The sequence below is a fragment of the Odontesthes bonariensis genome, chromosome 5 (genome assembly GCF_027942865.1).
Source record: "Odontesthes bonariensis isolate fOdoBon6 chromosome 5, fOdoBon6.hap1, whole genome shotgun sequence".
NCBI lineage: Eukaryota > Metazoa > Chordata > Actinopteri > Atheriniformes > Atherinopsidae > Odontesthes > Odontesthes bonariensis.
In genome coordinates this window covers 36,058,138-36,084,594 of record NC_134510.1, presented here as the reverse complement: position 1 = coordinate 36,084,594, position 26,457 = coordinate 36,058,138, and the positions used below count along the sequence as shown (strand labels likewise).

The following is a 26,457-nucleotide window of genomic DNA, read 5'->3' as shown; positions in this document are numbered from 1 at the left end:
AACATGATTCTTTTGTCTCGGTTCCCTTTTTGCGTGTCGTTCCCCCTCTCTCTGCCCCAAGCTTCCTGTCTCTCTGAACTTTCCTATCCATTAAAGCCACAATAGACCTCTATTTTTTATTTTTTATTTAAAAAAACAAAAAAAAAATCAGACAAAAAAAACCATGCGTTAATGCGCAAAAATATTTTTATCGGCGTTAAATAATTAATGAGTTAATGCGATAATAAAGAGTTAACTTGCCCAGCGCTACTTAAAATTCATATAGTCTTTAAAGTGCACAACCAAGGTCAAAATAATAAAGGATAAAGGTGACTGCACACAGCCTGAATGAAAATTAGCTTTTTCAGTCACTTTTCAACAGTTCATCTGTTGAAAAAGCCTAACTTATAGAGAATATTTCTCATCAGGCTCAATCTCATCTTTGATATGATGCAGAACTCATCCTGGAACCGAAGGCTTGAAGTTGTTGGAGCCCTGAGGCGCCGTGTTTCTGCTACCACAGCACCCTACCATGCTCTGAAGGTGGAACTGTGCTGAAAAACTCAGCAGTATCTGAGACATGCTTTACTGCCTCCATATCTTTTTTGTTATTTCGACAGCAGCTTCTGCTGCATCAGTTCTGAAAACCTCACATCAGCAAAGCTTTTGTTGCCGCTGGAACTTGACCTATTGATTCCATCTGAGAGGTGGCCTGTAGGTTTTCAGCTCTGAGATCCACTGCTGAGTTATGAAAGATCACTCAAAGCTGAATGGCAGACTCCCTCCGTGTCTGAGAAAGTCTTTTCTTTCTCCACCAGCTGTTTGTTCCCACACCGCTTTGTAATGCGACTCTGTAAATGATTCACGCTGACATGGAAAAACAATTTTGGGAATCTGCAGGGAAGCTTTAAAAGCTTAGAGCCAAAAAAAAAAAAACACCCCACACAGTTAGTTTGGGTTAGTTTGGGCATTTCAGAAAGAAACACTGACTAACTGCTGTAAATATGGCAATTCTGCTCGCCGCTGTGGCCATGCTGGCCGTGCTGTCCTGCGGGTTTTGTGAGGAGAAGGTCGTTCTGCAGCGAGCTGGAAAGGACTTCAACAGCAGGCAGTACAGATCCGTGCTGACCGTGTCAAACGGAGAGAGGTTTGGAGACTGGACCTGGCCTGAGATGTGTCCCGAAGGCTTCTTTGCAATTGGATTCAGTGTCAGGGTAACAGAGCAAACTGCATAATTAAAAAATATATTTCACAATAAACTGCGAGGCGAGGAATATCAATCTCACTGCCTGAGATTGAAATAATAATAATAATAATAATAGTAATACATTTTATTTATAACGCACTTTACATTTACAACAAAATCTCAGTGCTACAGTGGGATAAAAGACAAACATTAAGATCAAAAGCAGGGACAGTAAAATGCAAATAAAATACACAAATAAAAGTAGTGAGTCCTTTAAATTCAAAAAGAAATATAAACAGGAATGAAGTGATTGTGTAACACAAAGGCCAAGATCAAGGATGAGAAATCAATATTAACTACTCCTAATAAGTACTGAGTGGTAATAAGTGAGTGTGAAGTACAACCAGAAGCTTTTGCTTCTCTGACTCTGACTTCTCAGACATTTTATTTGCTTCCTTTAGTTGTTTTATCACTTTTTATGCTCCTGTTTTGTAAAAAAAACAATCGGATGTTTGTATGTTCAGAATTTGTGCGTCCTTGTAAAGAGCATTTTTTCATGGCCATGTGTCTATTAAATCAGTTTTAGTAGCTGTGATCTTTTCCATCTTCACAAAGGCTGTGAGGAGAGTTGGAGGCTGAGAGATGAAATTGCTGGAAAACATAAATGGACATGATTATCTCCACTGTTTAAAAATGTGGTTCATCCTTTTAAAGTGTCTGAAGTACAGACGCACTGTCTCAGTTTTTATCTTGGTTTTAATCAAGCTTTTCAGCATTAACCTCAGTCACAGAGATGCTCGCGTTGCTTGTTGTTATGGATACGGACCTGCTCTGAAACCTGATCTGAACTTCTTTTTTAATTCTTAATGTAGCAGCTGCCGCAGCAGAAGCCAGATAGCCAGCTGTTTCCAACCCTGGGAACTGTTTTCTGTTTCCTCAGGTGGAGCCCATGCAGTACCTGGGGGATGACACCGCCCTGAACGGGATCCGCCTTGTCTGTTCCAAATATGGAGAGCGAAACTTCCTCTACTATGTTGAATCCCACACTGGCCAGTAAGCAGTGGTGACGTTCCCTGATATATTAGCTTTTTATTCATCATGGGTAGCATTTTGATCTGCTAAAGTTTTAAGCCATTGAGTGAAATTGCCATTTGTTGTCGTGCAGTTGACGATAAGAAGATTGTTTGCTGGATCATGAAATGTTTTGTTATTTATAAGAAAATTCCAAACAATTGGACTTTGGTTTAGATTGTCTGCAGTCCTTAAAATACCCCAAAATACAATGAGTAGGTCAAAATCATGAAATTACACTCACACACACACACACACACACACCAACACCACGTGCACGCACCTGGTGGTGGAGTGCAGAGAGTCCAAATCTCTGCTGCTGTACCTCACATTAAGGTGGATTTTATCTCCTGAGGTGGTTAAGACATGACTTGTCCTTCTCTATTAATGGCTGTTAGCTAATTTAGATGGGTTAGTTAGGTTTATGCATGTGACACGAGGAAGGGTTAGTTAGGTTTATGCATGTGGCATGAGGAGGGGTTAGTTAGGTTTATGCATGTGGCATGAGGAGGGGTTAGTTAGGTTTATGCATGTGACATGAGGAGGGGTTAGTTAGGTTTATACATGTGGCATGAGGAGGGGTTAGTTAGGTTTATACATGTGACATGAGGAGGGGTTAGTTAGGTTTATGCATGTGGCATGAGGAGGGGTTAGTTAGGTTTATGCATGTGGCATGAGGAGGGGTTAGTTAGGTTTATGCATGTGGCATGAGGAGGGGTTAGTTAGGTTTATGCATGTGGCATGAGGAGAGGTTAGTTAGGTTTATGCATGTGGCATGAGGAGGGGTTAGTTAGGTTTATACATGTGACATGAGGAGGGGTTAGTTAGGTTTATGCATGTGACATGAGGAGGGGTTAGTTAGGTTTATACATGTGACATGAGGAGGGGTTAGTTAGGTTTATGCATGTGACATGAGGAGGGGTTAGTTAGGTTTAGGCATGTGACATGAGGAGGGGTTAGTTAGGTTTAGGCATGTGACATGAGGAGGGGTTAGTTAGGTTTATGCATGTGGCATGAGGAGGGGTTAGTTAGGTTTATACATGTGACATGAGGAGGGGTTAGTTAGGTTTATGCATGTGACATGAGGAGGGGTTAGTTAGGTTTATGCATGTGACATGAGGAGGGGTTAGTTAGGTTTAGGCATGTGACATGAGGAGGGGTTAGTTAGGTTTATGCATGTGGCATGAGGAGGGGTTAGTTAGGTTTATGCATGTGGCATGAGGAGGGGTTAGTTAGGTTTATGCATGTGACATGAGGAGGGGTTAGTTAGGTTTATGCATGTGGCATGAGGAGGGGTTAGTTAGGTTTATGCATGTGACATGAGGAGGGGTTAGTTAGGTTTATGCATGGTGCATGAGGAGGGGTTAGTTAGGTTTACACATGTGACATGAGGAGGGGTTAGTTAGGTTTATGCATGTGACATGAGGAGGGGTTAGTTAGGTTTATGCATGTGGCATGAGGAGGGGTTAGTTAGGTTTATGCATGTGGCATGAGGAGGGGTTAGTTAGGTTTATGCATGTGGCATGAGGAGGGGTTAGTTAGGTTTATGCATGTGGCATGAGGAGGGGTTAGTTAGGTTTATACATGTGACATGAGGAGGGGTTAGTTACGTTTATGCATGTGGCATGAGGAGGGGTTAGTTAGGTTTATGCATGTGACATGAGGAGGGGTTAGTTAGGTTTATGCATGTGGCATGAGGAGGGGTTAGTTAGGTTTATGCATGTGGCATGAGGAGGGATATTTAGGTTTATACATGTGACATGAGGAGGGGTTAGTTAGGTTTATGCATGTGGCATGAGGAGGGGTTAGTTAGGTTTATACATGTGACATGAGGAGGGGTTAGTTAGGTTTATGCATGTGGCATGAGGAGGGGTTAGTTAGGTTTATGCATGTGGCATGAGGAGGGGTTAGTTAGGTTTATGCATGTGACATGAGGAGGGGTTAGTTAGGTTTATGCATGTGGCATGAGGAGGGGTTAGTTAGGTTTATGCATGTGACATGAGGAGGGGTTAGTTAGGTTTATGCATGTGGCATGAGGAGGGGTTAGTTAGGTTTATGCATGTGACATGAGGAGGGGTTAGTTAGGTTTATGCATGTGGCATGAGGAGGGGTTGGTTAGGTGTATGCATGTGACATGAGGAGGGGTTAGTTAGGTTTATGCATGTGGCATGAGGAGGGGTTAGTTAGGTTTATGCATGTGACATGAGGAGGGGTTAGTTAGGTTTAGGCATGTGACATGAGGAGGGGTTAGTTATGTTTAGGCATGTGACATGAGGAGGGGTTAGTTAGGTTTATGCATGTGACATGAGGAGGGGTTAGTTAGGTTTATGCATGTGGCATGAGGAGGGGTTATTTAGGTTTATGCATGTGACATGAGGAGGGGTTAGTTAGGTTTATGCATGTGACATGAGGAGGGGTTAGTTAGGTTTAGGCATGTGACATGAGGAGGGGTTAGTTAGGTTTATAGATGTGACATGAGGAGGGGTTAGTTAGGTTTATACATGTGACATGAGGAGGGGTTAGTTATGTTTAGGCATGTGACATGAGGAGGGGTTAGTTAGGTTTATGCATGTGGCATGAGGAGGGGTTATTTAGGTTTATGCATGTGACATGAGGAGGGGTTAGTTAGGTTTATGCATGTGACATGAGGAGGGGTTAGTTAGGTTTAGGCATGTGACATGAGGAGGGGTTAGTTAGGTTTATGCATGTGGCATGAGGAGGGGTTAGTTAGGTTTATGCATGTGGCATGAGGAGGGGTTAGTTAGGTTTATGCATGTGGCATGAGGAGGGGTTAGTTAGGTTTATGCATGTGGCATGAGGAGGGGTTAGTTAGGTTTATGCATGTGACATGAGGAGGGGTTAGTTAGGTTTATGCATGTGGCATGAGGAGGGGTTAGTTAGGTTTATACATGTGACATGAGGAGGGGTTAGTTAGGTTTACACATGTGACATGAGGAGGGGTTAGTTAGGTTTATACATGTGACATGAGGAGGGGTTAGTTAGGTTTATGCATGTGACATGAGGAGGGGTTAGTTAGGTTTATACATGTGACATGAGGAGGGGTTAGTTAGGTTTATACATGTGACATGAGGAGGGGTTAGTTAGGTTTACACATGTGACATGAGGAGGGGTTAGTTAGGTTTACACATGTGACATGAGGAGGGGTTAGTTAGGTTTATGCATGTGACATGAGGAGGGGTTAGTTAGGTTTATGCATGTGGCATGAGGAGGGGTTAGTTAGGTGTATGCATATGACATGAGGAGGGGTTAGTTAGGTTTATACATGTGACATGCGGAGGGGTTAGTTAGGTTTATGCATGGTACATGAGGAGGGGTTAGTTAGGTTTACACATGTGACATGAGGAGGGGTTAGTTAGGTTTATGCATGTGGCATGAGGAGGGGTTAGGTAGGTTTATACATGTGACATGAGGAGGGGTTAGTTAGGTTTATGCATGTGACATGAGGAGGGGTTAGTTAGGTTTATGCATGTGACATGAGGAGGGGTTAGTTAGGTGTATGCATGTGACATGAGGAGGGGTTAGTTAGGTTTATGCATGTGATATGAGGAGGGGTTAGTTAGGTTTATACATGTGACATGAGGAGGGGTTAGTTAGGTTTATAAATGTGACATGAGGAGGGGTTAGTTAGGTTTATACATGTGGCATGAGGAGGGGTTAGTTAGGTTTATGCATGTGGCATGAGGAGGGGTTAGTTAGGTTTATGCATGTGACATGAGGAGGGGTTAGTTAGGTTTACACATGTGACATGAGGAGGGGTTAGTTAGGTTTATGCATGTGGCATGAGGAGGGGTTAGTTAGGTTTATGCATGTGACATGAGGAGGGGTTAGTTAGGTTTACACATGTGACATGAGGAGGGGTTAGTTAGGTTTACACATGTGACATGAGGAGGGGTTAGTTAGGTTTACACATGTGACATGAGGAGGGGTTAGTTAGGTTTATGCATGTGGCATGAGGAGGGGTTAGTTAGGTTTATGCATGTGACATGAGGAGGGGTTAGTTAGGTTTATACATGTGACATGAGGAGGGGTTAGTTAGGTTTATGCATGTGACATGAGGAGGGGTTAGTTAGGTTTACACATGTGACATGAGGAGGGGTTAGTTAGGTTTATGCATGTGACATGAGGAGGGGTTAGTTAGGTTTACGCATGTGACATGAGGAGGGGTTAGTTAGGTTTATGCATGTGACATGAGGAGGGGTTAGTTAGGTTTATAGATGTGGCATGAGGAGGGGTTAGTTAGATTTATGCATGTGGCATGAGGAGGGGTTAGTTAGGTTTATGCATGTGACATGAGGAGGGGTTAGTTAGGTTTATACATGTGACATGAGGAGGGGTTAGTTAGGTTTATGCATGTGGCATGAGGAGGGGTTAGTTAGGTTTATGCATGTGACATGAGGAGGGGTTAGTTAGGTTTATGCATGTGGCATGAGGAGGGGTTAGTTAGGTTTATGCATGTGACATGAGGAGGGGTTAGTTAGGTTTATGCATGTGACATGAGGAGGGGTTAGTTAGGTGTATGCATGTGACATGAGGAGGGGTTAGTTAGGTTTATGCATGTGACATGAGGAGGGGTTAGTTAGGTTTATGCATGTGGCATGAGGAGGGGTTAGTTAGGTTTATGCATGTGATATGAGGAGGGGTTAGTTAGGTTTATACATGTGACATGAGGAGGGGTTAGTTAGGTTTATGCATGTGACATGAGGAGGGGTTAGTTAGGTTTATGCATGTGACATGAGGAGGGGTTAGTTAGGTTTATACATGTGACATGAGGAGGGGTTAGTTAGGTTTATGCATGTGGCATGAGGAGGGGTTAGTTAGGTTTATGCATGTGACATGAGGAGGGGTTAGTTAGGTTTATGCATGTGACATGAGGAGGGGTTAGTTAGGTTTATGCATGTGACATGAGGAGGGGTTAGTTAGGTTTATGCATGTGGCATGAGGAGGGGTTAGTTAGGTTTATGCATGTGATATGAGGAGGGGTTAGTTAGGTTTATGCATGTGACATGAGGAGGGGTTAGTTAGGTTTATGCATGTGGCATGAGGAGGGGTTAGTTAGGTTTATGCATGTGGCATGAGGAGGGGTTAGTTAGGTTTATGCATGTGACATGAGGAGGGGTTAGTTAGGTTTATGCATGTGACATGAGGAGGGGTTAGTTAGGTTTATGCATGTGGCATGAGGAGGGGTTAGTTAGGTTTATGCATGTGGCATGAGGAGGGGTTAGTTAGGTTTACACATGTGACATGAGGAGGGGTTAGTTAGGTTTACGCATGTGACATGAGGAGGGGTTAGTTAGGTTTATGCATGTGGCATGAGGAGGGGTTAGTTAGGTTTATGCATGTGACATGAGGAGGGGTTAGTTAGGTTTACACATGTGACATGAGGAGGGGTTAGTTAGGTTTACACATGTGACATGAGGAGGGGTTAGTTAGGTTTATGCATGTGACATGAGGAGGGGTTAGTTAGGTTTATGCATGGTACATGAGGAGGGGTTAGTTAGGTTTACACATGTGACATGAGGAGGGGTTAGTTAGGTTTACGCATGTGACATGAGGAGGGGTTAGTTAGGTTTATACATGTGACATGAGGAGGGGTTAGTTAGGTTTATGCATGTGGCATGAGGAGGGGTTAGTTAGGTTTATGCATGTGACATGAGGAGGGGTTAGTTAGGTTTATGCATGTGGCATGAGGAGGGGTTAGTTAGGTTTATGCATGTGACATGAGGAGGGGTTAGTTAGGTTTATGCATGTGACATGAGGAGGGGTTAGTTAGGTTTATACATGTGACATGAGGAGGGGTTAGTTAGGTTTATACATGTGACATGAGGAGGGGTTAGTTAGGTTTATGCATGTGGCATGAGGAGGGGTTAGTTAGGTTTATGCATGTGACATGAGGAGGGGTTAGTTAGGTTTATGCATGTGGCATGAGGAGGGGTTAGTTAGGTTTATGCATGTGACACGAGGAGGGGTTAGTTAGGTTTATGCATGTGACATGAGGAGGGGTTAGTTAGGTGTATGCATGTGACATGAGGAGGGGTTAGTTAGGTTTATGCATGTGACATGAGGAGGGGTTAGTTAGGTTTATGCATGTGGCATGAGGAGGGGTTAGTTAGGTTTATGCATGTGATATGAGGAGGGGTTAGTTAGGTTTATACATGTGACATGAGGAGGGGTTAGTTAGGTTTATGCATGTGACATGAGGAGGGGTTAGTTAGGTTTATGCATGTGACATGAGGAGGGGTTAGTTAGGTTTATACATGTGACATGAGGAGGGGTTAGTTAGGTTTATGCATGTGGCATGAGGAGGGGTTAGTTAGGTTTATGCATGTGACATGAGGAGGGGTTAGTTAGGTTTATGCATGTGACATGAGGAGGGGTTAGTTAGGTTTATGCATGTGACATGAGGAGGGGTTAGTTAGGTTTATGCATGTGGCATGAGGAGGGGTTAGTTAGGTTTATGCATGTGATATGAGGAGGGGTTAGTTAGGTTTATGCATGTGACATGAGGAGGGGTTAGTTAGGTTTATGCATGTGGCATGAGGAGGGGTTAGTTAGGTTTATGCATGTGGCATGAGGAGGGGTTAGTTAGGTTTATGCATGTGACATGAGGAGGGGTTAGTTAGGTTTATGCATGTGACATGAGGAGGGGTTAGTTAGGTTTATGCATGTGGCATGAGGAGGGGTTAGTTAGGTTTATGCATGTGGCATGAGGAGGGGTTAGTTAGGTTTACACATGTGACATGAGGAGGGGTTAGTTAGGTTTATGCATGTGACATGAGGAGGGGTTAGTTAGGTTTATGCATGTGGCATGAGGAGGGGTTAGTTAGGTTTATGCATGTGACATGAGGAGGGGTTAGTTAGGTTTACACATGTGACATGAGGAGGGGTTAGTTAGGTTTACACATGTGACATGAGGAGGGGTTAGTTAGGTTTACACATGTGACATGAGGAGGGGTTAGTTAGGTTTACGCATGTGACATGAGGAGGGGTTAGTTAGGTTTATGCATGTGACATGAGGAGGGGTTAGTTAGGTTTATGCATGGTACATGAGGAGGGGTTAGTTAGGTTTACACATGTGACATGAGGAGGGGTTAGTTAGGTTTACACATGTGACATGAGGAGGGGTTAGTTAGGTTTATGCATGTGACATGAGGAGGGGTTAGTTAGGTTTATGCATATGACATGAGGAGGGGTTTGTTAGGTTTATGCATGTGGCATGAGGAGGGGTTAGTTAGGTGTATGCATATGACATGAGGAGGGGTTAGTTAGGTTTATGCATATGACATGAGGAGGGGTTAGTTAGGTTTATGCATGTGACATGAGGAGGGGTTAGTTAGGTTTATGCATGTGACATGAGGAGGGGTTAGTTAGGTTTATACATGTGACATGAGGAGGGGTTAGTTAGGTTTATGCATGTGACATGAGGAGGGGTTAGTTAGGTTTATGCATGTGACATGAGGAGGGGTTAGTTAGGTTTATGCATGTGACATGAGGAGGGGTTAGTTAGGTTTATACATGTGGCATGAGGAGGGGTTAGTTAGGTTTATGCATGTGACATGAGGAGGGGTTAGTTAGGTTTATGCATGTGACATGAGGAGGGGTTAGTTAGGTTTATTCATGTGACATGAGGAGGGGTTAGTTAGGTTTATGCATGTGACATGAGGAGGGGTTAGTTAGGTTTATACATGTGGCATGAGGAGGGGTTAGTTAGGTTTACACATGTGACATGAGGAGGGGTTAGTTAGGTTTATACATGTGACATGAGGAGGGGTTAGTTACGTTTATGCATGTGGCATGAGGAGGGGTTAGTTAGGTTTATGCATGTGACATGAGGAGGGGTTAGTTAGGTTTATGCATATGACATGAGGAGGGGTTAGTTAGGTTTATGCATATGACATGAGGAGGGGTTTGTTAGGTTTATGCATGTGGCATGAGGAGGGGTTAGTTAGGTGTATGCATATGACATGAGGAGGGGTTAGTTAGGTTTATGCATATGACATGAGGAGGGGTTAGTTAGGTTTATGCATGTGACATGAGGAGGGGTTAGTTAGGTTTATGCATGTGACATGAGGAGGGGTTAGTTAGGTTTATGCATGTGACATGAGGAGGGGTTAGTTAGGTTTATGCATGTGGCATGAGGAGGGGTTAGTTAGGTTTATACATGTGACATGAGGAGGGGTTAGTTAGGTTTATACATGTGGCATGAGGAGGGGTTAGTTAGGTTTATGCATGTGACATGAGGAGGGGTTAGTTAGATTTATGCATGTGACATGAGGAGGGGTTAGTTAGGTTTATGCATGTGGCATGAGGAGGGGTTAGTTAGGTTTATGCATGTGATATGAGGAGGGGTTAGTTAGGTTTATACATGTGACATGAGGAGGGGTTAGTTAGGTTTATGCATGTGACATGAGGAGGGGTTAGTTAGGTTTATGCATGTGACATGAGGAGGGGTTAGTTAGGTTTATACATGTGACATGAGGAGGGGTTAGTTAGGTTTATGCATGTGGCATGAGGAGGGGTTAGTTAGGTTTATGCATGTGACATGAGGAGGGGTTAGTTAGGTTTATGCATGTGACATGAGGAGGGGTTAGTTAGGTTTATGCATGTGACATGAGGAGGGGTTAGTTAGGTTTATGCATGTGGCATGAGGAGGGGTTAGTTAGGTTTATGCATGTGATATGAGGAGGGGTTAGTTAGGTTTATGCATGTGACATGAGGAGGGGTTAGTTAGGTTTATGCATGTGGCATGAGGAGGGGTTAGTTAGGTTTATGCATGTGGCATGAGGAGGGGTTAGTTAGGTTTATGCATGTGACATGAGGAGGGGTTAGTTAGGTTTATGCATGTGACATGAGGAGGGGTTAGTTAGGTTTATGCATGTGGCATGAGGAGGGGTTAGTTAGGTTTATGCATGTGGCATGAGGAGGGGTTAGTTAGGTTTACACATGTGACATGAGGAGGGGTTAGTTAGGTTTATGCATGTGACATGAGGAGGGGTTAGTTAGGTTTATGCATGTGGCATGAGGAGGGGTTAGTTAGGTTTATGCATGTGACATGAGGAGGGGTTAGTTAGGTTTACACATGTGACATGAGGAGGGGTTAGTTAGGTTTACACATGTGACATGAGGAGGGGTTAGTTAGGTTTACACATGTGACATGAGGAGGGGTTAGTTAGGTTTACGCATGTGACATGAGGAGGGGTTAGTTAGGTTTATGCATGTGACATGAGGAGGGGTTAGTTAGGTTTATGCATGGTACATGAGGAGGGGTTAGTTAGGTTTACACATGTGACATGAGGAGGGGTTAGTTAGGTTTACACATGTGACATGAGGAGGGGTTAGTTAGGTTTATGCATGTGACATGAGGAGGGGTTAGTTAGGTTTATGCATATGACATGAGGAGGGGTTTGTTAGGTTTATGCATGTGGCATGAGGAGGGGTTAGTTAGGTGTATGCATATGACATGAGGAGGGGTTAGTTAGGTTTATGCATATGACATGAGGAGGGGTTAGTTAGGTTTATGCATGTGACATGAGGAGGGGTTAGTTAGGTTTATGCATGTGACATGAGGAGGGGTTAGTTAGGTTTATACATGTGACATGAGGAGGGGTTAGTTAGGTTTATGCATGTGACATGAGGAGGGGTTAGTTAGGTTTATGCATGTGACATGAGGAGGGGTTAGTTAGGTTTATGCATGTGACATGAGGAGGGGTTAGTTAGGTTTATACATGTGGCATGAGGAGGGGTTAGTTAGGTTTATGCATGTGACATGAGGAGGGGTTAGTTAGGTTTATGCATGTGACATGAGGAGGGGTTAGTTAGGTTTATTCATGTGACATGAGGAGGGGTTAGTTAGGTTTATGCATGTGACATGAGGAGGGGTTAGTTAGGTTTATACATGTGGCATGAGGAGGGGTTAGTTAGGTTTACACATGTGACATGAGGAGGGGTTAGTTAGGTTTATACATGTGACATGAGGAGGGGTTAGTTACGTTTATGCATGTGGCATGAGGAGGGGTTAGTTAGGTTTATGCATGTGACATGAGGAGGGGTTAGTTAGGTTTATGCATATGACATGAGGAGGGGTTAGTTAGGTTTATGCATATGACATGAGGAGGGGTTTGTTAGGTTTATGCATGTGGCATGAGGAGGGGTTAGTTAGGTGTATGCATATGACATGAGGAGGGGTTAGTTAGGTTTATGCATATGACATGAGGAGGGGTTAGTTAGGTTTATGCATGTGACATGAGGAGGGGTTAGTTAGGTTTATGCATGTGACATGAGGAGGGGTTAGTTAGGTTTATGCATGTGACATGAGGAGGGGTTAGTTAGGTTTATGCATGTGGCATGAGGAGGGGTTAGTTAGGTTTATACATGTGACATGAGGAGGGGTTAGTTAGGTTTATACATGTGGCATGAGGAGGGGTTAGTTAGGTTTATGCATGTGACATGAGGAGGGGTTAGTTAGATTTATGCATGTGACATGAGGAGGGGTTAGTTAGGTTTATACATGTGACATGAGGAGGGGTTAGTTAGGTTTATGCATGTGGCATGAGGAGGGGTTAGTTAGGTTTATGCATGGTACATGTGGCACCTACCTTGTTGGTTTCCCCTAAATAATTCAACACAATACGTCTTTTGTAGTATTTCATGATGATTTTTAAAGGAAAGTGAAGCAAATCTGAAAGAAAGAAAGGCTTTCAGGATTACAAACAGCCTCTTGATGCTGCAGATAATCGTGTGAGGATGGACAAAGGAATATTTCACTCAATATGCACAAACATTGAGTCGTTTTTGGGTCAGTTTTGGTGTGATGATCTACACACTGTGGCTAATGATGATTTCACAATGAAACAGCACAAGTTGGGTGTTAACGTGCAGATTCTGATGGCACATTGTAGAAAGCATGGCCTGGTGTATGAAATTATGCTTATTTGCAGCGCGAACAATCCAAGTTTTTTTTCATAAATGAAATAAAATCAAATTTTTATTTACTTCAGAAGCAGCTGACAGACTAACTTTTCCCAACTTTTTCCAACGCTTGTTTACAGCACTGGTGAGTGGTCCCATCCTCAGTACTGCCCCGAAGGCGTGCTCACCTCCTTCCAGTTGCGCGTGGAGCCTCATCAGGGTATGTTTGGAGACGATAGCGCCGTCAACAACATCAAGTTCCGCTGCAGCAGCAACCCAATCATCGAGGCTCCCGGTTTAAGCTTCGGAGATTACGGAAACTGGAGCGAGGATTGTGTTAATGGTGCAATCTGTGGCATTGAGACCAAGGTGGAAGATTACCAGTATGGCTTGGATGACTCCGCCCTCAATGATGTGCGCCTCTATTGCTGTGACAAACCTGCGCAGGTAAGCCTAAGTGTTGTCACCCAAAGCCTATAGCTGGGGGGTAACTTACACTTTAATAAAGACTTTCATAAACTGTCCGGCTTTATTTTAGTTTATCTGACAAAGTGGCAGCAACTTTATTACATCCAACTGTGTGTTGGAGGTACTGCCACCAAAACTTATTACATTGAACCTAACAAGCAGCGTTTTTTTTAACAAGAAAAATCTAGTCCTCTGTTTTCTGCCAAAAAAAAAATCTATTTTTGTAGAATATGTGTGTATGTTAGTGATTTAGTCATTTTTGAAGATGTTATCACCAGATGTTCCAGTGTGATGGGGATGGACAGCAGCACATTTAATTTGACACATTAAATCTACAATTGTAAGCTGTGTCTCTAACTTCTAAAATGGTTATTTCTCTGTTAAACTGCAGGTTTGAATAGATCCTAAATCTGATGTCTGTGAGCCTCAAAAACATATCAAATCAAACCAAAGCCTTAATCTTGTTCTTTTATTGTACACATTTAAAGGTGTTTTCTGAATTTCTGAACCCAGAAGTACATTTATTTTGTCAGATATCGTGTTATATTATAAAACAAAGAGAGAGGAGGGAAAAGAGAAATCAGTCAAAGCCACACTGGAAAATAAACCTGGAGCATTTTAGAGATAAAAACAGCTCCTCCAAATCAATTAATTTCTTAGAAAATGAAAAAAAATAGACAACATTGACGTGTGGACAGAAAACATCTGCATTACGTTTATTCAACATAAATTGTTAGGTCTGCTTGTGCTTTAATGATATTGATCAGGTTATTGATTTACGCGTTCACATCGTCAGCTGTCGACCTTCCTGCTTTGGCTGCAGCTGCTCTGCTGCTTCTCAGCCCATTGAAATACACGATGGGGATCGGTCATCCAATGGCATCTTCACCTGTTTTACACAAAATCCTGTTCAGACCGACCCAGCTGACAGCCAGAGCTGTAGAATGGCTTCACATTGTTAGGGTCAGTTAGTCGGATTTCCCTTAAATTATTGTAAAAAAAATAGTGCTGGGCGAGTTAACTCGTTATTATTTAACGCCGATAAATATTTTATCGCGCAAAATAAATTTTTATGATTTGTTGGGGGGCTTTTGTGCCTTTATTTAATGGATAGGAAAGTTCAGAGACAGGAAGCAGGGGGTAGAGAGAGGGGGAACGACACGCAGCACAGGGCCGTCCGATTCAGGACTCAAACCGGGGCGAGGACTATAGCCTCTGTACATGGGGCGCCTGCTCAACCCACTACGCCACAGACCACCCCTTTTTATTATTTATTTTATTATTGTAAAAGTCTGTTGCTCACAGGCTTTTATTTTGTAAAAGTCTGTTGGTCACAGGCTTTTATTTTGTAAAAGTATGTTGGTCACAGGCTTTTATTTTGTAAAAGTCTGCTGCTGTCTGCTGCGGAACAGGAAAAGAAAGTAATCGGTGGATCCACCAAACATGGAGAAGGGTACGGAACTTTTACTCGGCCATTTTCATTTTAAAGTTCTTCCAGACGGCGGAGTCGACAGAACCAAAGTCATCTGTAAACTCTGCCAAGTTGAATTGTCTTCTCAGCGTAGTAGTTCCAGTCTAAAATATCACTTAAAGGCAAAACACACAACTGATAGCAGCAAGTCATTCAAGGAAACAGACAGTGGAGCGAGGCTTCTACATAAAAACTACAGAAAGATGCTGATGTTAAAAGTGTGTTTGCACAACAAATGTTATGGCACTTTCATTCATATGGCAGCACATTTAAAATAAAGCTAAATGCTAAAGGCTATACACTACTTTTGGATTCATTTTTGGATTTTGCGTACAAATGCGATTAATCGTGATTAATCAGGGAAATCATGTGATTAATTAGATTAAAAATTTTAATCGTTACCCAGCCATAAAAAAAAGAATAAATAATCATCTTTCCTATAAATACTATTTTGATATGTTGTCGGGTGATTACAGAGGCAGCATTTATATCAGAATGTCTTGCCTGCAGAAAGCTGTAAAACTGACCTTTGACCTTGTAAATAGCTTAAACATGAGGAGATAAACTGAATTATTTTGTATGTCTCTATCTGTTGACTGAAAATAAATAACTTTTTAACATAGATTTTTATTTATATTTGCTAATATTTCTTTTTGCATTTGACAGTGATCTGCAGGTGAGAAGCTCACTACAGTGCGCCGCCAACACCTTCAGCCCAAAGGCGGAAAAATAATAAAAATCTGCTTTAAAGAAACAAAAAAAGAGTGTCTCTGGATTGCTTTCCAATGACCTGGAATATCTGGTGTTGTTGCAGTTATCCCTTTAAACTGATGGTTATTTATTAAAACATTCAGCTCTCACAAAGTCATGTTGTGTCTCACCTAAATAAAGAAAATCAGGCCTTCCATCTAAAGGGCCATTCCGTCCATTAAACCACCACATCATCAGAGAGAGAGCTGCAAGTTTTCACATCCTGTCCAGTGAACCAACGAGGGTGCAATAAAGTCATAATAAGCATGAGGTGCTGACGCTGCCATTTCCCAGAATTCCTGCTGGAACTAAGGTAATTAAGAAATGGCAAGAGAAGGGTATTAATTAATTTCCAGTTTAAGGCCTGACAGAGGTTGATAAGACACCCATTGGCACACACAGAGGTAATTGTGCTAATTAATCTGTGAGTGGTTAATCGGCTAACAGAGTGAGTGGAGGGTTGGGCAGGGGAACTTGAGGACATTATCTAACACCGAGGTAATAGTTTTCAGAAGATTTTGCTTATCAAAGCAAAGCGATTACAGTCTCTGACGCATAGTTATATTGCTTCTTGGTTGTGGTAATGAATGCACTGGTGCTGACCTCACATTTAACTTTGAAGTGTTACCAGAGTTTGAGGCTAAAGTGCAACTTGCCGATATGCTAATATCAGCAGGAAAAAAGTAGTTTTGCTCAGTTTGCTCAATTTGTTTCTGTCTAAAATGTCTATAAAGTTCAATTGAAATGCCTACAAGATTCCAATTTCCCTGTTTCTCTGAAAATTTGCAACTTAACTTATTTAAAACTCACAGAACTTATGAATTAATCACTGAGTTTAGGCAAAAAAGTTACAATGAAGGCATCCTTTGTTGTGTCTTTGGTTTCATAATGGACCAAAGTTTTGTTTCTGGGGGACGGCGCGACTGCATTTCACCACAAACATCCTGTTATGATGTGCAGAAATAACACGTTCCCCTAAAGTCCAAAATCATTCAGCATAGATGGTGATGGTGTCTTCATATTTGTGCAATTTACTCATGGCATGAACTTTAATTTTTGGATGCAGCACCAAACTTAAACAAGTAACTTTAACTTTAACTTTAACTTAAAGTAATACAATGTAACTTCTCAAAAAGCCCATTATGGAGCTCCCCCTACAGGCTTGGAGGTAATGTACGGTTACGCTGTCGTAAATACAACACCCTTTCGCTTTCACGTTTCACGTTTGTTGACGAACCGGCGAGGAGTCAGAAGGAGCAAGCTATGTCGACCGAGAAGGTAAGAGTAATCAAATGTACCTGGGAGTGTGAGAGGGGTCTATTTGTTTTTGCGGTAGGTGTGCCAGAAAGCAGGTCGAAGTACTTCCGCTCAGCTCCCGGGCCGCTCCAGCAAAGTTACATAGCGCAGTTATTCCAACTCAGACCCCCGAAGGGCATAGGAGACAGGCCAATCGTAATATTAAAACTCATTCTAGCCGCACAATTTTTTTCAAACTGTTATTTTAAGGTAGAAATGTTACATAGTATTGCTTTAACTTTAAAGAAGTACATGGAAGAGGAAGTACATTAACGGAGAACGATGAGGGATAAATATATGAATAGAATAGGATTAATTGTTATTTTGTAATTTGATTAGTATATGGTATATATGGTGTATATTTATTTATGGGGATAGTTATATATATATATATATATATATATATATATATTCATATTTACATTTATGTTTACAGGGATATGTGTGTAGTATATATTTATTTTTGTGATTATAGATTTATCTAGATATTTAGGAAGTGTATAAATGGCATATATTTATATAGGTGTATTATAGTTAGGATGTTTTCAAACTGAGGAGTAGTTAAACAGGGGTGGGAAACTAAAAAAGTATTGTACTTCTTCCCATTCCTTTTTCGAACAATGTGTGGTGTTTTGTTTTGTATGAGCACTTTATGTGATTTATGTGTTTTTTTTAAATTTCTCTTTTTCTTTCTTTTTTAATGTACAAATACTTACATTCATTTTCTTTTTTATACATGTTCGAAAAAAAAATCTATCGTCATCATCAAACTGTTCAACGACTTTTCCAATCTTAACAATCATGGAGGATATTTGTCTCTACTCTCTGAATATGAGCCATTGGAGAGCTAAAACAACACAGCTGATTCCAGTGAATGTTTAACCTCTCAGCTTGTGATGGAGTTCCGCAGAAGCCCTTTAACGACCTATTCATTTGAGGCAGGTGTGTTGGAGCACCTCTTCAACATGGGGAAGTCCCATGATTGGGATTGTGAGGATGGACAGCCTATTTAAGAGGATTAAAAAAGGTAAAACCCAGACATTTTCATTTGATAAATTAGGGATTAGACGTCAGGCATCACCGTGTCTGGTAATCATTTCTCCGTTGATCAAATGTAATTAAATGATTCATCATCAGAATCTAGGAGCAGAGTGAACTTTGGAGGTGGGCGGTCACTAGATGGCAGTGCAGCATCAAAGGGGAAATGAACCCACATCTCAAAGGCAACAGTGAAGTGTATTCACAACTCAGCTAATCTATAAACAGATGTTGTTGTTTTTTTTGATAGATAGATTTTTATTTTTGAACATGTATAAAAAAGAAAATGTATGTAACTATTTGTACATACAAAAGAAAGAAAAAGAGAAATAAAAAAATAATAAATAAAAAATTCAATCACATAAATACTAATACATAACAAAACACCACGCATTGTTCGAAAAAGGAATGGGAAGAAGTACAATACTTTTTTAGTTTCCCACCCCTTTTTAACTATTCTTCAGTTTGCAAACATCCTAACTATAATACACCTATATAAATATATGCCATATATACACTTCCTAAATATCTAAATAAATATATAATCACAAAATAAATATATACTACACACATATCCTAGTCAATATAAATGTAAATATGAATATATATATATATATATATATAAAACTATCCCCATAAATAAATATATACCATATACTAATTAAATTACAATATAACAATTAACCCTATTCTTTTCATATATTTACCCCTCATCGTCCTGCGTTAAAGGGATAGTTCGCCTCTTTTGACATGAAGCTGTATGACATCCCATATCAGCAACATCATTTATGAACATCTTCTTACCCCCTGCTGCGTCCTGTGAGCAGAGTTCCAGCTGAGTTTTAGTGTTGACGAAAGTAGTCCCGGCTAGTTGGCTGGGGCCACAAAAATAAAGCGTTTTGCTTCTCAAAGCAATATGCGTTCAAAAGAGTAATACATTTGCATCACAAAATCGTTCTCCAGGAAAAAGTCAGACCTCACAATCGCTTGGCCCTATTTTCTCTCCCTTCGTATCACTGCCTGCTGTGTAAACTGTGCAGACCGAAGTGCAGACTTAGCAGTCCCCTGCTTCCGAGCAGCAAACACAGTAACAGGTGCGGCTGTCGGCAGGTGGCTGAACTCATTGAAATGAAGGGAGGCAAAAATAGCGCCAAGCGATTGTTTAGGTCTAACTTTTTTTTGAGAAGCAAAACGCTTTATTTTTGTGGCCCCAGCCAACTAGCTGGACTACCTTCGTCAACGCCAAAACGAGGCTGGAACTCGGCTCACAGGACGCAGCAGGGGGGAAGAAGATGTTCATAAATGATGTTGCTAATATGGGATGTCATACAGCTTCATGTCAAAAGAGGCGAACTATCCCTTTAACATACTTCCTCTTCCATGTACTTGTTTAAAAATATTTTTTTGTACATTTTTTTTAAACAGAATTATATTTGCACTTTGTTTTATTTCTGTCTCCAGACTGTTCCACAGAGTCCCCCCACAGCTCCATACACACATGCTTTTCATATTTGTTCGGACCTTAGATTATATCCACCCTACCTATCACTAAACATTCCTTGTATGTTACGAGTGCAATGAATTCTAAATAGTCAGTTGAGCAACTGGCTCCAACTCTCACCGGATGTCAGGAGACCTGCAGTGTGTGCTGAATCAACCCCAACCCAAACCGGAACGCTGTTACAGTCATGGAAACAACGTTTGTTTTGGTATAAACTTCATCATTCAAAACCTGCCGCTCTCAGCAAACTGCACCGCTGTGTAGCATCCCCTCTGGGAGCCGGAGTGACGCCTCGGGGACGTAACGCCCTGGGTCACAAGTTTAATATCCCAACCGCAGGCTCACTTTGTTTCTGACCGTCTCTCAGCAGCCCTCCCGTGGCTCCCCAGTCTGCCTAAAGAGCCATTACTGCCTCCTGCAGTGAGCAGAATGGAGATGGAGTTTGGGGTTTTGGTTGGAGGCAAAGCCCTCCTCTTAATGACCTCACGTTCCCCGGGCTCTCAGCTCATGACTTATAGATCACACTGGCTGTGTTGACTCAACTGTAAATATAATCTAGTTCATGAACACCACAGGGATATTACGATGTGTGCCGGTTGGGGTTTTTATGTGAAATATTGACGCATTGAGGGACGGCTTCGGGGCTTGAATGGCATTGTTTTGATCCAAGGATGAAATGAATGGTATGATTGTGTTTTTTGGGGTTTAATAACCATCAAGTTGATCTATTCTGAGGGTTAAACTGTAATGAAGGTAATAACCAGATGGAGCGGATCTGAAAGAAAGATCTTTACACTGAGGGGAAAATGTTAATCTGGGTCCATACGTCTCATCTGGCTGCTGCACTCTGCTTCTGCTTTATATTTTCTGTGGTTGTTACTTCATCTTTCTGTGTTCGTCCAAGGGCATCAAGGATCGTCCTTATGCAGCAGCATAACTCAGCATTCAAAGAACTTACAGAGCTGGAGGAGGTTTTGAAATACGACCAATGTATCTTATTATTCTCTAGATTTCTGCTCATGCTGCTGTTAATAAATCCAGTCTTGAGCTTGGATTTATTTTTCTTCCTATTTAATGACTAAGAAACCTCCTCCTAAATTTGTAAACCAGTGTCTGGAGGATACTTCAATATGAAGATATGAACATATTTTTCACAGACTTGGAATCCAAATTCCACTTTGAGGCAAATTTGTAATTAAAAATGCCTGAAAATTAATGGACGACGAGTGCAGAAGAGGAAGGCTGCCTCCTTGGTGGTGATCAGTAAAGTTTTTCATGAGCCATAACTTGGTTTTGCAGGTAATACCTGAAGGTTTGACAAATTGTGGCCACCCTGTAATATGGGAATGGAAACATTGTGCTTATTCCAGTAAATAGGAGGAGCCCAAAAGGTGAGCTGGCAGCAGTAAACTTGTATATTACGCTCAGCTCACAGAGCCTTCAGCTCGTCTTTGAGGCAGCAAACAAAACTTGCATTTTACTAAAAATCCAATAAAACAATACGTATGAAGTAACTATAACTCTTTAACAGTAAGACCAGCTACTGTTGTAAAACTGTCACTAAATCTACAAACATCGGCTCCAGCCTGCATCAGCGAGCTGAAGGGCACACTGGATGTGAGATTGTTGCTAATGTGACACAAAGTTTGGAGAGGCGGTGTTTTTTTTTGTGTTTTGGCCAAAAAGGGATAGCCTGGAGCAGACAAAATGGCTCCACAAAGGACTGACTGATGTCCATAAGTACAGAAACATAAGTCCATAAGTTTTACTGAGCTGGGCTTTAAAAGGATGAGCTGCCAAAACGTGACGCTCTTAGTGTAAGTTACATGTTCAGATCTTCTTCCATTATTTATGTTGATGTCTTCAAACGACTGATATCTATGATTAAAATTGATCCAGTGCATTAACTCATTACACTGGGCAAGCGTTTATCTGGGACAACTTACAACGGAACACCAGCAACCAATCAGAATCAAGTTGCTGCCCATTCTGTGATTAGAAACGGGTCGACAACGGACAGGATGATGTTCGTTCTTTACTTACCACATCCTCTATTCTAATTAGTGTTTTGAATTTAGAATGAAAGCTTTTGTGGTAATTTTATTCGTCCTTCTTTAGAAATAACGATTAAAAAAAGCATTTCTTGAGTACATGAGTCTTAAAGCCACAAGTGCACATAAGTGGACTTTATTTATGAACATCTTCTTACCCCCTGCTGCGTCCTGTGAGCCGAGTTCCAGCCTCGTTTTGGTGTTGACGTAAGTAGTCCGGCTAGTTGGCTGGGGCCACAAAAATAAAGCATTTTGCTTCTCAAAACAATATGCGTTCAACAGAGTAATACATTTGCATCACAAAATCGTTCTCCAAAAAAAAGTCAGACCTCATAATCGCTTGGCTCTATTTTCTCTCCCTTCGTATCACTGCCTGCTGCCGCCTGCCAACAGCCGCACCTGTTACGGTGTTTGCTGCTCGGAAGCAGGGGACTGCTCGGTCTGCACTTCGGTCTACTACTACTACTTCTTCATTTATAAAGCACTTTAAAACAACAGTAGCTGTGACAAAGTGCTGTACAGACGAAAATCAATAAACATGCAAAATATGGAAAAGGCAACAGAAACAATAAAACACAATAACAGAAAGTAAGAGCAAAAGTCTCAACGTGTTAAAAGCCAAAAAATAAAAAGAATAAAAAAGTCTGCACTTCGGTCTGCACGGTCAACACAGCAGGCAGTGATACGAAGGGAGAGAAAATAGGGCCAAGCGATTGTGAGGTCTGACTTTTTCCTGGAGAACGATTTTGTGATGCAAATGTATTACTCTTTTGAACGCATATTGTTTTGAGAAGCAAAACTCTTTATTTTTTAAACCCCAGCCAACTAGCCGGGCTACCTTCATCAACACCAAAACGAGGCTGGAACTCTGCTCACAGGACGCAGCAGGGGGTAAGAAGATGTTCATAAATGATGTTGCTAATATGGGATGTCATACAGCTTCATGTCAAAAGAGGCGAACTATCCCTTTAAGCGATCACTTTGGTGTTCCTCCACCTCCAAAGAAACTTCGGACTGAATCTGAAAAGAAGCGCGTGTGCTCGGAAAAGCGGCTGCAGGAGCTCAGCTGGCTTCAAACGCACAGAGATGTGGTGCAGAATATGCCGTGAAAATCCCACTCTGGCTCCTTTTAAACATCCAGAAAGCAGTTAAATTACAAGGGTTTAAAGAACAGACATTTTGTTGTGTTGCTTCTCTTCATTTTCAGTTGAAAATTAAAGTCACATTATCCACGGATCCCTCTGTTTTGTTCCTCCCGTGAGGTGGATTAAAGTTCTAGGTTCTCCCCTGAGAACAAGCCCAAAAGTCGTATGTGCGCCCCTGCTTCTAGCCCTGAAGGAACGTTTCTCGGCACTTTAGCATCTAAGAAACAGAAGAAAAGAGGCATGTACACATTAAATATAAATCATTTTATAATATACAAATTGTACAGATGTCATGAACAATAGGAATGTAGACATACTCGGGTTAGCAAAGATAAAGAATACTTTTTGTTCCTCGATAGCGATGCAAGTGACAACGGCACATGATCAAAGATACTCAACATTCAAAATGGCAGCCGAGGTGAATAAAAAAAAACTCACATCAGAGACAAAAATCTAAGAATACCAGAGGCTGTGAGCAAGCTAAAGTGACAACACAGGGAAAAAAAAAAAGACTCCTATTGTATCATGTTCTGTCATTTTTACTCTGTCCATTTCACATCATAACAGCACACAGGAAATGAACCATTACATTTTTCTTTTTTTTTTTACAGCATTACCAAGAATGATTGCACCAGCGCCACTACTGAGGCTCAGAGACATAAATGCTGATATAAGACAGAGAGGTGTACATAATCTTTTTTTTTTTACATGAAAGAGCTGCAAATGTATTTTTAAGTCTAACATTAATCAAAGGTCTCCTCCTTTTCACGCACGGCTAAGTAAACACGGTTCGGCATCGTTTAACTGATTAAGCGTCAGATTCCGCCTCACTTTTCTCTCCCTGTCTGTGTTAATATTATTCCAGACAAAAAAAAAAAAAATCCCAATTACCCACAGTCTCTGGAGTGTACTGGTGTCAGAGGTCGGACTGCAAAGCAACCAATCAGAGCTTATCGGGGAGAGATGGCGTCCTGAAGGCCGCGGTGTCAGGATGAGCTGACACAGAGTCTGTGCTGACTCCTGCCAAGGTTACAATCAAGCATGTTTGTGGATGTCCAACCTGAATGTGGTGGGAGTTTGAAAAATAATCGTGTCAGTTCAGATCCCCTCGTTGTTTGTTTTATTTTTCCAGAATCTGCTTCCACAGACAAAGGGGAACACGATCCGTCTGTTTTTTCTATTTTTTTTAAATTTTATCGCAGGATGCCAGAGGGGAATAGGTGCCGCAGCTTTTAGATGTAGAAACGCACACAAAGCCAGGAAGGTTGGGAGTGAATTCATCTTAAAACTAGTGAGAATAAACTATTTAAATGAAATAAACTGACATGGATCCAGAGAAATTTCTCAAATATTCTTAGAATATTTCATTTTGATCTTAAATCAATTTATGTCTGTCATATTTTGACAAAAGTGAATCAACTAAAGTGTTCTTTTTGAAGCCTAACAAGCAGAAAACTAAAAGACTGAAGTTGTAATGCTGTTAGTTATTAGCCATGTGCTCACACTGGAAAAAATCAAAGTCTTACCAAGTATATTTGTCTCATTTCTAGTTAAAGTATCTCATTACACTTAGTATAAGACACAACTGCCTAACAAGTTCTATTTCAGTCAGATATAGGGACTTGTTTGAAGACAATACATCTGGAATATCTTGTTAAATGAAAAAGTCTTGAAAACAAATTGTTTTGAGTCACATATCACATGAAACAAGCTTTTTTTTTGACATTTGAAGAGGTTTTTAAGCTAATTTCAAGATCACTTTTATCTCAAAAGTCCTAAATATCACATTTTATTTCAAGAAATCTTGACAAGCCGATTTTCACTAGTTCCATTAGCAGATTTTTTTTTTTGCTTATTTCAAGAAAAAACGTCTTTTATTTACTTACTTTTGTACTTATTTTTGGAGGGGCATTTTTTCCAGCGCAGAGAAATTTCTCAAATATTCTTAGAATATTTCATTTAGTCTTAAATCAATTTATTACTGTCATATTTTGACAAAAGTGAATCAACTAAATTGTTCTTTTTGAAGCAGAAAACTAAAGGATTGAAGTTGTAATGCTGTTAGTTATTAGCCACGTGCTCATGGAAACTCGTGTGTGTGTACAGCTGTGGAAAATCCATTCTGACTCAAAAATTACCCTTAACCTCGTCTGCCATTAGCGATGACCTCATGCTCATAGTTCTGGTCTCCGTGATAGTGGAGGGTGAGAGGACGAGGAGCATATGCTTCAAGAGGTCACGTGTGCTGCGACCCCTCAGCTCAAAACCAACACCAGTCCTCAGGAGGTAGCTCGAAGCGTCAGTCAGCAGTACGTTTTTTTTTGCAAGCTTTAGCGGAACAGCAGAGGCAACACGAAGACCACAGCAGAAGTCTCTCGACTTGGAAAAACAAGAACATTCACAATAAAGAACGTGTTCGGAACATGTTAGAAATAAATCCCAAACATAATACCTTCGTATGGACAAACACTTTTATCCTTCTCGCTTGTCTTGCTCCAGAAGTGAAACAGGAAACGTCCTCAAAATACCGACAATGACTGGAACATGTAACACTTAAATCACCAATATGCCTCTAAAAGACACCTCTAATAGCAGATTCTGGGCCATTTACAGTATAGTAATAAGGCTAAACTGGTCACAGTTTCATATTCTACTCTACACAAAAACATTTGCCATTTTACATTGAAAGAAATCTCAGCGGCAGGTGAATTAATCCCCAAAACGGGGAGCATTTATTCAGCATAATCGATCTCATTTTCTGTGTAATTGTAGAGTTTTTCTCCACAAAAGGAGCCAATTTTCTCATCATTTACGCTTATAAAACAAAATGTCCAAATTGTGGCTGAATAAAGCAGGACAAGCAGATAGTTTTTTTTATCTTTATATTAACCAAATGCAAAAATGCTAAATAAATATGTTTTTCATCCGAGACATTTTCACAAGTAATGAGTTTTGGAAAAATGAATATGTCTGACAAACTCGTCCTCCTCAGTGCAAATTATTCTTCCGGACGTCACAGTTGAATGTGGGGCTTGACATGTCGAGGTGTTTTGTTGTCAAAGCCTCCCCAAAGAAGTGACCCCCCATTATAAATGCATGATTACTGACGGATCCCCCACTGACAAAATCCATTAGCGAGCCACGGAGAGCTTTGCACCGTGAACGTCACCATCTCCCCCCGGTTCCACCTTAAAAATGGAAAGCTACACCATGCCATGAAACGGCACATTACGACTCAGAAACTGTGTCTGGAAAAGAGGTGCTTAAAGAGCTGGAGGTAAAATAATGAAGGACATCTATGTTGGACGCAAATGGCTGCTGCTCTAAATGAGGCTTCTTATTTCTTTTATTTAACTCTCTTAGGCGCTGCGGTCTTTCTCTTTCTTTACAACCTCCTCTCAGTCCTCAGTGCTGGGTTCAACACACAATACACTGGCAAAAAAATCGAAGTCTTACCAAGTATATTTGTCTCATTTCTAGTCAAAATATCTCATTACACTTAATATAAGACACAACTGCCTAACAAGTACCATTTCAGCCAGATATAGGGACTTTTTTGAAGACAATACATCTGG

The 26,457-nt window shown here is 41.1% G+C and overlaps 1 protein-coding gene across 1 annotated transcript; it reads left to right on the top strand.

The window, feature by feature from the left end:
- The first annotated feature begins 957 nt into the window (after positions 1-957).
- LOC142380609 (vitelline membrane outer layer protein 1 homolog) lies at positions 958-22,846 on the top strand. Its single transcript, XM_075466521.1, has 4 exons — positions 958-1,193; positions 2,106-2,218; positions 13,303-13,609; positions 22,742-22,846. Exons 1-4 carry the CDS (start codon positions 984-986, stop codon positions 22,844-22,846), a joined length of 735 nt encoding a protein of 244 aa, XP_075322636.1. The 5' UTR covers positions 958-983.
- Positions 22,847-26,457: the final 3,611 nt, after the last annotated feature.

What these genes read in the sequence shown, in the direction of transcription:
- LOC142380609 (XM_075466521.1), top strand. Translation starts at nt 984, where the DNA reads ATGGCAATTCTGCTCGCCGCTGTGGCCATGCTGGCCGTGCTGTCCTGC. An exon ending in GTTGAATCCCACACTGGCCA is followed by an intron (nt 2,219 to 13,302) that starts GTAAGCAGTGGT and finishes GCTTGTTTACAG; the next exon opens with CACTGGTGAGTGGTCCCATC. An exon ending in GCTGTGACAAACCTGCGCAG is followed by an intron (nt 13,610 to 22,741) that starts GTAAGCCTAAGT and finishes CCACCTCCAAAG; the next exon opens with AAACTTCGGACTGAATCTGA.